This window comes from Ostrea edulis, chromosome 2 (assembly GCF_947568905.1).
Source record: "Ostrea edulis chromosome 2, xbOstEdul1.1, whole genome shotgun sequence".
NCBI lineage: Eukaryota > Metazoa > Mollusca > Bivalvia > Ostreida > Ostreidae > Ostrea > Ostrea edulis.
The window spans coordinates 65,727,012-65,740,836 of record NC_079165.1 but is presented as its reverse complement, the minus strand read 5'-3'; the positions used below and the strand labels follow the sequence as shown (position 1 = coordinate 65,740,836).

At 35.3% G+C, this 13,825-nt stretch overlaps 1 protein-coding gene and 1 pseudogene across 1 annotated transcript; one reads left to right on the top strand and one right to left on the bottom strand.

Moving 5' to 3' along the window:
* The first annotated feature begins 7,970 nt into the window (after positions 1 to 7,970).
* LOC130051484 (uncharacterized) lies at positions 7,971 to 10,255 on the top strand (annotated as a pseudogene).
* A 1,975-nt stretch (positions 10,256 to 12,230) lies between these two features.
* LOC130051483 (toll-like receptor 6) lies at positions 12,231 to 13,385 on the bottom strand. The gene has a single exon (XM_056153434.1). The coding sequence runs from the start codon at positions 13,383 to 13,385 to the stop codon at positions 12,231 to 12,233; it is 1,155 nt and encodes a 384-aa protein (XP_056009409.1).
* Positions 13,386 to 13,825: the final 440 nt, after the last annotated feature.

The window sequence follows — 13,825 nt, the reverse complement described above, 5'->3', positions numbered from 1 at the left end:
CATGTCAAAACACATCAATAATGCAGGATTATGAAACGCTTTACATCCATTTCATTACCTTACCAGAAATCATTTAAATACACACATAAACATGCATCTGTATGACTTGTACTACAGAATCCAGTGCATAATTATCTGTAAATAGCAATCAAACCATGAAAGTGGAATTATTTTTTGTAATCAATAATGAAGTTATTTTCAATTCAAAATCAGGTTGGAGAGAATCTGAATCCAAATAAGTCCGATAAATACATGTATAACTGAAAACAAAATTTAGGAAGTTATTTAGAAAAGATGTTCATCAGACATGTGCAATATTACTTTGAAACTGAATACTGCGTCATCAACAAGAGTGGAGATAGCTCATTTTTAACATGAAAGTTAGTGCAAGAGGATATACTAATTCAAATATGATGATGAATTAGACTAACATATAAGCATGGATTTACATTTAGCAATTGTAGTGATTGTTTGTTATACGTAAATCTAAAAAAAAAAAAACCAAGAGTTTGTACACAGGTACATTAAACGCTGTACTCATCAACTTGTATGTATTACACTTCTTGTGTAAAAGCTCATATTCATATTGCAAAGGAGACTCATCCGTTTGTCTGAATGAGACATAATACACATTGCTATTGTTTTAATTTTATAAAACAGTTCTTTATATGAAAATGTTAATAACCTTAGCAAAAAAAACCCATAAGATTCGAAGCTTGTGTTGGAGTTCTAATATGAAAAAAACAACGTAACAGAAGTGACTCGCAATAAATATGCAAAATTTACAACATGTAAATGTAGCTAAATGAGAATCCCAAACTAGGCACTGAAAAGTTACAAAAGTAATTTTCAAACGGTATTGTTCAAACCGCTGTTAGAAATAATGAAGAGGCATCTCACCAAAAAACTGAATGCATCTTTTTTATATGAAAAGATTGTTCAGCGAAAACAAAATGTGGGGACAAGGAACAACGACAGTACATCCATGCCCCTCCCCTTTCATCATTTGCATGTTCGGAAATACATGTAGCATATGCATGTCATTGTCAATTGTTTGTTTGAAGTACAAAGAAATTGAAAACACGATTACTTTTCGTTGTATGTAGCGTGCTGTGGACCGCAAACCATTTCACATTCATGCTTGACACATTGGCAATGTTTATCTAACACTTGTTCTAAACATGTGTATTTCAGTATACAGCCCTCGTAAAATTCCACGCGGTGTTTTGAATACTTGAAACCGGGGTATTGTCTTCCATAATATAATATAATATATTATTATACCTCAGTATGAGAATTCTATGCAACGCGTAATCTGATTGGTCTAGACGGTCACATGCCAGGGATAACAAAACTTCATATCTCCCTCTCAAACATCATATCTCCCTATCATATTTACCACTTGGGCAGCCTCGTGCATTTTCCATAACTTTAACGTCAAAGACGACGAAATGCATTGTGACGCCACAATAAGTCCGAGTCATTCTATTTCCATAAAATATGCGGGTCTCTGATACACAGTTTTAAAATCACCTAATTTTGGTTGATACAAAAACAAGCAAATAAATCAGCATTCAAGGAGAATGGTAAAACAAAAACTGGTTATCATATCACTGTATTTCGCTGTTTGTACCTTCTAATTCGTTGAGGCGCGGTGTTACCGTTAGGGCAATCTCAGTTACATACATGTACAATGTATAGATGAGCGGACTCCAATCTCAAATGCAATTTTGTGGTCTTGCTTTGTTTCGGTATAATAAACAATTTATTGCATGATAGTGAGGGAGATATGAAGATTTATTCACGCAAGAAAAATCATATTCCCCTCGGGTGTTGCCCTCGGGGAATATGATTTTTCTTGGGTGAATAAATCTTCATATCTCCCTCACTATCATGCAATAAATGGTTAATATAATATAATATAATATAATGTTGTACCTTTTATCTTTTCCTTGCCCCAAGACTATTATTTTTCGTTTCATTTTTGAAACTAAATCACGAAATCAAATTTGATTGTGTTGACGATGATTCTGAAGGAATATCTTGGTCGTTTAGAAATAATAAAGTAAGCTTAAGTTACACCATTGCATCCTCTAAATTTCTGCATGACCGACTTACATATATGATCGGGGAAGGTGTAAGCAGTTACGCAATATCATCCTTCTGAGACACCGATCTCTGTCCTTCGCTGTCAAAGCATAATCGTGCACAAATTCTTTCTCGTTCACAATGGACGCGGATCAGTTAATTTTTTACTGTGTTGCACACATTTTTGCTGCGTCGGACAAAAATTTTACTGAGTCGGAACAGCAGCCAAAACACACTTGGAAAACCCTCCTGATTCGTGTATAGCTTAATGACGTGGCTTCTAATTATAGATTGCACCATGCAAATTGATTTTCCTGGCCTCTAAGCGCCATGCGAAGGTAACAATGCAAAGGCGCCCTAGCTAAAACGGTTTCATATACATATTCGTATTCAATTTTAGATTTTGAATCACTTTAATTATTACAGACGAAGATTCAAATGGGAATTTTAACTGAAGAATGACCTGCATCTGTGTCTCACTTTCCCCAAGAATGAGGACAAAAATATCACCCTTGTTATACATATTTTATTCCCTGTTCAACTAACTGTATTTCCGGGGGGGGGGGGGGAATGCAACTGCAGATATGAATGTTATCCCCGTGCTAGATCGGTTGCAAAATTACGACTACTTTAAACACGACTTGATTACAGCGATGCATAAATTCGCCTATAGGTGGCGATAAACCGGAAACATGATGACGAAAGCAAAATCCAACTGACGGCAATAAGCGCTTAAGCTACGCTTAGCGCTTAAAACTATTTAAAATGTAATTTGTACGATTTAATTTAATTCATTTATTTTGTACGAGGTTAAAATGGCACGAATACGCCGTCGTACCATTGCTCTTTCTCTTCTTCAATTGTTACAAAACCTAAACCGAAGGATGGTGCTGATGAAAAATATTCCTTCATGTGTGTACATTTTTAACATGGTGATTAACAGTAGAATCTATTAAGTTTCCTCGGAAGAAAATGCCAGGTTTCTTTCAGAGACTGTAAACCACCGTGAAGTTCCCAATACTCTCACGATGATGTTACTGACCACGCTCACCGTTGTTAAGCTTGCCCTATCGACTCAACCGGGTTAAGTGTAGGGAATAATTTAGTTCTGTATATGCTATGAGAAGAAATCTGGTGTCTTCACCAAATATTGAGTAAGTGTTTAACTGAAGGTTGCGGAGAACGACATCTATACGCTTTTATACCCAAACGAAAGAGATCTCCCGGTGTGAAATCTCTGATCAGCAGAGAAGGGGAGGGGCGAATCATCGTGTTCTTATTTAACCATTTACTTCTATTGTAATTTTGTTAAATTTACATTAACATGGGGAATCTATGAAGTACCAAATTACCATATGCTCAAATAATTGAGGATATCTTATTTAAAGATACCATCAATTCAATTATTGCGCGCAATAATTGAAATAATACGCGCATCAAATTCAGTTCATGAGAGCAATTATAATTGATTCAATACGCACATTAATTCAATTGAGGAGAGCAATTATTTTGATGTGCGCATCAATGCAATTATTGCTCTTATCAATTAAATTGATGTGCGCATCAAAGTGGTGGAATTATTGCTTGCATAATTTAATTTTGAGTTCAGCATGAATGATCTGATGATCTCTTTAATTCAAATGCTTTCGGCAAACTCCGGCAGATTCCGGTTAGATGGAATCGGTCAAGGTGGTCCAAGTGATCAAATAAAGATCCTTAATTATTTTGTTTACAATGCTTTTGTATAAGAAATTAATGCGCGCATCAATTGTTTTAAAGAGAGCAACAATTCAGTGAAAGAGATCATTAATTCAATTGCGGATATGTTGAATTGAAGATATCTCTAATTATATAGTTGCTCTCTCTAAAAGAATTATTGTGAACATCAATTGAATTAATGATATCAAATTAATGGAATTGATGCGCGCTACATTTCTATTGAAGAGAACAATAATTCCAGTATGAATCGCTCTCTTCAATGGAACTGTAACGTACACCAATTTAATTGTTGATATCATCAATTCATTTGAAGAGAGCAACAATTCAATTATAGCGCTCGTCAATTCAGCAACACAGAATTGAAGATCTAATTAATTACTTGAATAGATTTTTAATTGAATTGTTGCGTGCATCAAATAAATGGTTAGTGATATCTTAAAAAAAATAAAGGTATCTTCAAGTCTTGCTAGTTTGGCGCTCCATAGAAATAAAGTTATTTTGTTTTCTTTACTTATAAAATACGAACACGTAATATCACGGATATGCTTCGTTTACCGAGAGAGAAAAAAGAAGTTGAATTATTTAGTATATGGTAATTTTTTCGAAATAAAGAAAACCTTGATGTTAAAATCTCATCAAATTGAGTTGTCTTTTAAACACAAAAAACAAAATCTTCACCGTTTAAAATGCGATTTTAATAAGTAAAACTGGAAATAACATTTTGACGTATTTATTCGGAGGGGAAAGTAGTCCAGGAGAATTGACACTACTTTGAAACACAAAAAAAATAACGGGAAATGATCAACTATTTTCTGACGTCATAAAAACAATCATATACGATACTTTTATTGTCACCTCTATTTCTAACAGACATCGATTCACATGATATCATATATAAGTAAGTTCATTAGACATGTTAACGTTCTGTAGAGGCATATATATATCAGCAATGTATCAAATATAGTCCTTTGATATTGATCTCTGTGTAACTCATTTATTCAAAGGTATGTCCGTGTTTCCAAACGTATCATATGATCATAAAAACTATTTACGTGTACCAATGTAATACTGTTTATTCTTTTATTTAGTTGTGGGGGGGGGGGGGGGGGGTAGCCGACCATATAAATCAATGAATATATTATTTTTCGAAAACCTGTAAATAACATTAAAATATGGTCTTTTCAACGGTGCAAACGTACTTTTAGTTAGCCTAGTACACATGTTGACATTTACAAAGTCGATACTAAGGTGATCATTTCTGTGTGACACTCAGACAGATAAAAGACTTTTCGGAAAATATAATTAGCTATGCATTTCCTTTGTTAGTCATCATACATATCCTAAAGCAAAAGTCTAAACACCTCTTCTCATATAATGCGGACACTTTTTCTGAAGAATTTACAAAAAATAAAGTTTTCAGAATACTTTTTTGAACGATAGGTGATGAAAAAAGAACATTAATAACATCAAATTTCAAAAATTTAACACCCAACCACAAATCATTAAAAAAATAATGCTCAGTGGAATAGATCTGTCCATTTTTAGTTTGTAATCTACGTTATCTACAATTTAGCAAAACATCTTAATTCAATATATTGTTACATTAAAAAAATTACTTGGTTTTGAGAGTTTACATGTACGAAAGTCTTTGATATACGAATTGTGAAATTAGTGAAGAAAAATTTATATTATCTCTAGAATTCCTTATTCTATAGGGCAATCGTTTCAGATCAAAGATTTTTCAACTCTATCAATGTAAAGAGAAGGAGCAAATTTTCTGAAATGTTACATATAAATGATAGATCGACTTGTATAGTTATGAAATAAACAAAATATCGCACACTAATCTAAATGATAGTGTTACGATAGTGATCAAAAAGGAGATAACGTAGATTACAAATCGTCAATATTTCACAATCTTCGTAATTACTGTTAATTTTTATTATTATACTTTCATGTAAAATACTCGAATCTGATTGGTCGAGAAGCATTTGAAAAAACATATTGTTACCCTCTGAGAACAGAAAGGACGCGCCCCAGGGTGATAATATCTAGCAACGGGTAACAGTACTTGACAACGGGTGATATTATAAAAAATTATCACATGCGTCAAATTTATGCGCGTACGGTTCGCCGTAGATTGGTAGACAACGTCATTTGAACGTTTGTAATAAACGGGATTACCTGCATCGATATAAGAAATATCGCTTGACAGTGATTGATCAAATGTCAACAGACGTAAGTTTTTCTGCTTTCCTGTTTACATAACATTCAGTATAATAAAACAAATATTGCATGTAGTTGAGGGTAACATTGAAATTTTCACCCCTCGAGAAACCATTGTCAACCTCGGCTACGCCTCGGTTGACAATGGTTTTCTCGGGGTGAAAATTTTCAATGTTACCCTCAACTACATGCAATATTTATATAATGTATATGGAGATTATATCAATGGACCTGCGACAGTTTTATGGTACTTATATCGTTACTCAATACAGGAGTGGCGATCAGATAGTGACCTCTTCATCCCCCCTACACTTGTTCCGTTCTCGAATATATATATATATAGATAGATAGATAGATAGATAGATAGATAGATAGATAGATAGATAGATAGATAATAGTTACTTTTCGCAATGATCGGTAAAAGTATAGGTAAAAAATAAAAATGAAACACGAAGACGTTTAGTAAAGCTTTGTTATGCAAATGTAAAGCTTCTGAAGATTTGAAATGAAAGCGCTAAAGCTAAAGCTAAAGTGTTTCATTTTTATTTTTTACCTATATATATATATATACACACACACACACACACACACACACACACACACACACACAGGTATAGAAGTCAATCTGGTATTGGAGTGAAGTAATAACGTGTAAAAAAAAAAAATTAGGGGGACTCAATTAAAGAAGGATATGCTAAATAACAATGAATAAATAATAATAAATAAATACTTGCAGACTTGATCATCGAAGACTATGTAGATATTGTAGATGAAGAATGCGAGAGAGAGAGAGAGAGAGAGAGAGAGAGAGAGAGAGAGAGAGAGAGAGAGAGAGAGATTCTACAGAAATGATTAAATCCTTTGAATGAAATAATAAGATTCAATTATATTATGATGGATCCTTTTATATAACTTGCTTCACAAATTTTTCATATATTTTGATATATTAGAGAAATATTTCGACCCCTCTTGACCCTTATATGCGGAACTGGTCCCTAAAACTTGATATTGTTGAATGGGTCTAGTCATAATCTATAACTTTTGTACAAAAACGTTTAACAGGATTTTTTGCGATCGCCGGTGGTCATATAGCTCAGTTGGGAGAGTACATATCTGGAGATTCAGGGGGTCCGTGTTCGAATCCTGGCCTGGTCCATTGCATTTTCTCCCTACCCATTACATTTGGTGCAGTAGACCAGTCCCTGGAACTGAAAGGTGAAAATGCCTGCCAGGGGAACATCCTGGGTTGACGTCTTCAAGGTGTGAAGACATTAAAGGAGGGAGAAATGTGGCGGTCATACGGGTTTTATCGCCTGTGGTCAGATAGCTCAGTTGGTTGAGGACCTGACTAGAGAATCAGGGACCCGGTTTGAATCCCGGTCTGGTCAGTTGCATTTTCTCCTTTCCTATTAAAAGTTCATAAATTCGTCAAAGACTTCAAAATATTTAAGAAATACTTTAAACCCGTGGTACTTTATTTAAGGGATCAGTCCATAAGACTCGATGTCGTCAAATAGGTTTATCCATTATCCTCATCTTTCTCTTTAAACATCTTATATCATTTTAACAACTGACACTCTGAAAATCGATAAAGCGATTTACTAATAAATGACGTAATCAAAATTGAAGAAAAAAGCTATCGAGTAAAAGGAAATAACTCTTACCATTCCTGAAATTTCAACAAAAATATGTCTATGCTTTTGAGAGAATTTGCGTATACAAAAATCGTAAGAAAAATAGTAATAGAGAAAAAACCGCAAGAATAACGATGAAAACCGAATACTTTAATTATCTTTTCTAATACAAAGGCATCAGGCTGTTGTGCATATATTCACAGTGCTATCGGCTATCTGTACATGGATACGTTCTCTTGTGTTTGTGTTAATGATTACCGGACAAACTGGTTTTACTGTTTAAACGATGTACGCCAAGGTGAGATGAACATAAGAATTGTGATCAGAAGGATCCAAACCAAAGAAGCTTCCTTACGGCAAGCCACTCTCCATCCAACCAATGGCTGTAGGTACCTTCCTTACGGCAAGCCACTCTCCACCCAACCAACGGCTGTAGGTACCTTCCTTACGGCAAGCCACTCTCCACCCAACCAACGGCTGTAGGTACCTTCCTTACGGCAAGCCACTCTCCACCCAACCAACGGCTGTAGGTACCTTCTGCTTCCTTACGGCAAGCCACTCTCCACCCAACCAACGGCTGTAGGTACCTTCTGCTTCCTTACGGCAAGCCACTCTCCACCCAACCAACGGCTGTAGGTACCTTCTGCTTCCTTACGGCAAGCCACTCTCCACCCAACCAACGGCTGTAGGTACCTTCCTTACGGCAAGCCACTCTCCACCCAACCAACGGCTGTAGGTACCTTCCTTACGGCAAGCCACTCTCTACCCAACCAACGGCTGTAGGTACCTTCTGCTTCCTTACGGCCAGACACTCTCCACCCAACCAACGGTTGTAGGTACCTTCTGCTTCCTTACGGCAAGCCACTCTCCACCCAACCAACGGCTGTAGGTACCTTCCTTACGGCAAGCCACTCTCCACCCAACCAACGGCTGTAGGTACCTTCTGCTTCCTTACGGCAAGCCACTCTCCATCCAACCAACGGCTGTAGGTACCTTCTGCTTCCTTACGGCAAGCCACTCTCCATCCAACCAACGGCTGTAGGTACCTTCTGCTTCCTTACGGCAAGCCACTCTCCATCCAACCAACGGCTGTAGGTACCTTCTGCTTCCTTACGGCAAGCCACTCTCTATCCAACCAACGGCTGTAGGTACCTTCTGCTTCCTTACGGCAAGCCACTCTCCATCCAACCAACGGCTGTAGGTACCTTCTGCTCTTGAAAGTAATTCGATGATTATTAATAAAAGAGAAACAGTGCATAAGAATTCAGTAAACAGATAAATTGTAATGATGGCAGGTTTTATGGAGGCTCTGAGAGTTTGAAAACAAGAGTCTCGGCTACTGTTTGTCAAAAGAATGAGGGCTACAGTTATATCAGAGGTGGACTGCGTCGTTTATGAACAGTTGAGTTACTAGTAGGTTATTTGGTTTGTTGATTTTATTTTAGTCTGGGTTGTGTTATTTTTTGTTTCAGGTTTGATGTTTTCCATTTTAAAGTTTCTTTGTTCTCTCTTGTTGATACGAAATGTCTATTTATTACAGTGCCTATAATGTAGTGATGATTAATGACAACTTGCATTGCCCATCTTACATAATAAAATCTGAAAGTTCTTTCAGCTTAACAAACGATGCCACATGTCCCCAGGAAGATTCACTGTTAAATATACAATAAAATTGGGGAAAAAATTGAAGCGACAGTGATTAGCCCAAGTTCAAAAAAAGTGTGAAACACCGTCGTCTAGAATTGACGAAATTGAGAGCGTCAAAAGATGTCACTCAGTCTGTTTTAGAAGGTAACTATTTTGAATTTGAATAACAAAGGGATTTTCAAACTCTGAATCGTTAAACTCTGTATGGATAATCTTTAGGGGAAGAACTGATTAACAGTTGCATGTATACACAAATCTATTTATTTTCATAGGTGCAAGCTATTGTTCAAAGATTGGGCTGGAGGAATCTGTTGATTCACAAGACATCGACATTGAGCCCACTAAAGTGTCTCTTCATTGCACTCCATCAATATTTTTTGATCTTGAAACAACTGGACTAGGATTGTGTAAACTCTTTATTGTCAAAGATAAGATTTAAATTGAGAGACATTTCAAAGAGTTTTAAGAAATATACCATTTTCTCATATCAGTCAGAACATCAGAAATTATCCAAATAGCTTCTGTTTGTGGAAAAGATACCTTCGATATGTACATGAAACCAACTTGCAGCATCAGTATTACAGCATCAGATGCTTTGAACATAAAATGTCAGTTTTGAACAAAAAATGAACAAGTCATGTTAATTCACTGGTCTATTTCTTTCTTCTGCAGAGCATTTGGTATATGCATAAAAATAACGTTATTCTGATTTTTTATCATTAGGACTTACATATGTTAGAGGTGTCCTCAAGCATAAAGGTCTAAGCGTAGAGTCAACAACAGCAGCTGATGGACTTCATAATTTTATTAAATTCCTGTCACGCTTTCCAAATGCCATTTTGATAGGACACAGCATTCAAAATGTTGACATTCCAGTTCTATTGCACCAGTTAAATAGACTTAACCTTTTAACGGACTTTAAAGTTAAAATCACATTGTAAGAATGAGGACATATTTCACTTGTCTTATTATAAATGTAAGGAATCTTTGGACCCCCTTGTTGCAGAGAAAGTTATTTCCACAACACAAAAGAAGCTTGTGGGACTTTCTTTATCGTTGCCTAAACTGAAGGTTATTCACTTGCGAGATCCTAACAATGGTATTCATAACGTGTTTAGTGAGAACTTGCAAGATTCTAAGAAACCGAGAGTGTCAAAGCCAAAATCTGTCTTTGGAAAAGTTGTATAGTATTTGTCAAATCTTTAGGACTGTTATATTTTATTTTGTTTTTACAAAATGTAGATCGTGTTTTTAGATATATGCTTACTGTATATATGTATCAATGTCTCAAAGGCTGCTCATGTGGTGTAAAAATGAGCCATGTACATGTAGTACACAAACATTTTTTTCTGTTGTATCAGGCAAAGTTCATGCATAGTATTACCAAAATTGGATTTCATTTAGAATGCAAACTAAATGATGACTTTATTTTAATTCTTACTTGTCCATTTAAAATGTTAATCATGATAACTTTGTTATGAAACGCATATTGCTTTTTCCGTGTACCTTACATTATTGGCCCTTGGATAAAATAAATGCAGTAACATTAAGATTATTTTACTGTTTTCTGTTAAGCAGATGTTTATTTTTTATTAAGCATAAAAAGTTTATTCTTTGGTAAGAGAAATATGTGTTAAAGTGCCGTTACATTAAATTTTTGCAATGATTCTCATTGTCTATTTCAAGGGGGTGCCTCTACATTACTGGCCCTGGGATAAAAATAAATGTGATGACATGTGATTTTTTTTTAAATATTTTCTGTTAAGCAGAGGCTCATCCTTAATTCAGTATCAAATTTAAATGTTTGTGTCAGCGGAATCTCCATAAAAATGACGTAATGTCCAATTTTCTCAATGTTTCTTGTACACTTTTTGTAAAAATGAGGCATATATCAAGTAAATTTTCTTTCAGTGCTTTCCATTCATGAAAACAAATGTATACATACCTTAAGATAAATAATTAGAACAATTATCTATAATATAATGACAATTGTACTATTTTTCACAATTGGTAGTTTATAATGCCATAATTAGTAACACGGCAGCCCCCAGACCCCTTGCAATACGTTACGTGCACTTCATTTTCTTTCTGGCCACGCGTCTGTCATTAATAATTCTCCTTATCCATGTTGATTTCAAAGCTTTTATATGTAAAACCCTATGTCATCAATCATTTTCAACCCACCCTGTGGACCAAAATTGAAAAATGCTAGAGTTTCTTGAATAAATTTCCATGAAACTGAATCGAAAGCCTTTTCAAAGTCCACCATGACCAGCAGTGCTGGAATATCCTTTATTTCTATCAATTCAAATTGATCATATACAAGACGTGTATTTTCTCCGATATATCTCCCAGGTATAAATCCTGCCTGACCAGAACTTGTCATGTTAGGCAGAATATGTTTTATTTGTTGTCGAATATACAGATATATATATATAATATATATATATATATATATATATATATATATATATATATGTGTGTGTGTGTGTGTGTGTGTGTGTGTGTGTGTGTGTGTGCGTGAGCTTTCTAAGACATTCACAATAAACATTGAATCTAACAGGTCCTAGTGTTCATTTAGGGGGTGGGGTGGGTTTGCATAATGAGACATGTCCTTACCACGAGAATGATAATCAAATCCAGTATGACATTTATATTAAAAGAGCACTTGCTACGCTGAGAAGAAGAAACCATAGGTTATAATGAATTACATAATACACATGTACATTTAATTTAACATGGTCCACTACATGATATAAACTACTCCAGTGTATTATGTACACGTATTGCCATTTCCACAGTAGACACCCCATTTCTTACATTGTAACAATAATTTTAGTAATACTAATTAGTCTTGAGATATTCAAAACAACAATAATAAATGGTCCCTGCAAATAAAAACTTCATTCCACTAGATCATAGAAAGTTATTTTTCTCATTTTTAACACTAACGATGTTCTTTTCGTTGATTAGGTCTGGAAATATGTCATGTCGATCCATGATTGATATCGGGCTCGAGTTTCCATCACTACCAGTTTCTGTTATGTCCGTCTCACAAGACGTTTGGTTTGAGTAGGCGGCACTTCGACACCGGCTATCAGTGACCATGGCTTTTTGGCCTTTGTAGGACAAGGCGTATACCAGTCTATCTATAAATATGTTATCATCTTTCCTAATATACGTAAATGTCTTCAGACAGCGTTTTAAATCATTAGGAAGATCATTAGTAGGAATATCTTCCATCATGATAAACAACAAATGCCGTTTTCTCTCGTAAATGCTTTGTTGAAATGCCTCATGAAATTCGTACATGCAATAGTGACTGTTCAAAAAATGCTTTGAGAGAACAATTACAGTATGTCGACTGGCTTCCACGCAGTCTATCACATTGTCAAAAATTGTTTTTCCTGGCATGAAGTCTTTGTGATGTAAACAGAACTTAAAGTTGCCAAGAGGGTTATTTGAAGCAGTATCCTCAAACACACTGGTGACCCAGTCTTGGTCATGGTTACTATAGGAAACAAAAGCGTCAAATTTCTTATTTTCGAATGTTTCAATAGGTTGACATGGTAAAACGATGTTAAATCTTGTATAAGTTAATATTCTGATTTCTCTTCTGAATTTTAGCAAGATTATGATGACAATGATGACCACAACCGAGAGCAAGTTCAGAAACACAACAGCCTCAACTGCTATTTTTTCAAGACGCTCAAGTTTGCAGTTTAGATCCTCCACTTTTAGATCTGCTAGTCGTTTTCCACGAATACTTTTAGGGTACATGCACTCCAAGTCCTTCATAAAAATGTATCTTCGGTACTTTGGTAAAAGCCATTTCGATGGATCGTTAACATAAGTAATGAGTTGTCTAGCCTCTTCTGTACAAGAACAATTCAGGGGATTGTGACTAAAATCAATGAAAAGCTTTTTCATTTCTACAAGTTCTTCTAGTTTGTCAACCTTGAATTCAGAGATGTTGTTGTGGGAGATGTTCATTGTCAACATGGGAACATCCCACACATCATGTGCTGTGTAAAATTCTAGCTCTGTGAAGAAGTTGTATGATAAGTCCATCACCTCTAGTTGTGGATAATAACGAAACCATTTCCTATGAGCCTCTACAAAGCTAACACCTCCAGTATCGGATAAATTGAGGACTCTTAAAGCGGGACACACCGAATTTTCAGTGGACAGATCTGTGTGAAATTTTGAAGATTGATTGCTGATGCTGAGGTCCACATATTCAAGATATTGATATATACATTTATGACTGATTAGGCGAGATTTTGGTACCATTTTAGATATCGTGTTTATGATTTCATTTAACATAGAATCAGTATCGTTGTTAAACATACTAGTCAAAAAAAATTCCATGGACTTACCGAAAGCACAACTAACATTTCTGAATGTAAAATGTCGTAATGTTTCTTCGTGTCCACAGTCAAAATCTTTATCAAGTTTCGAAATATTCATGGAAATACTTAACACATCCATTATATCAATAATCACAACAC

Bases quoted from the DNA above. Each gene is read 5' to 3' on its own strand.
- LOC130051483 (XM_056153434.1), bottom strand. From the start codon at position 13,385: ATGGACTTATCATACAACTTCTTCACAGAGCTAGAATTTTACACAGCA.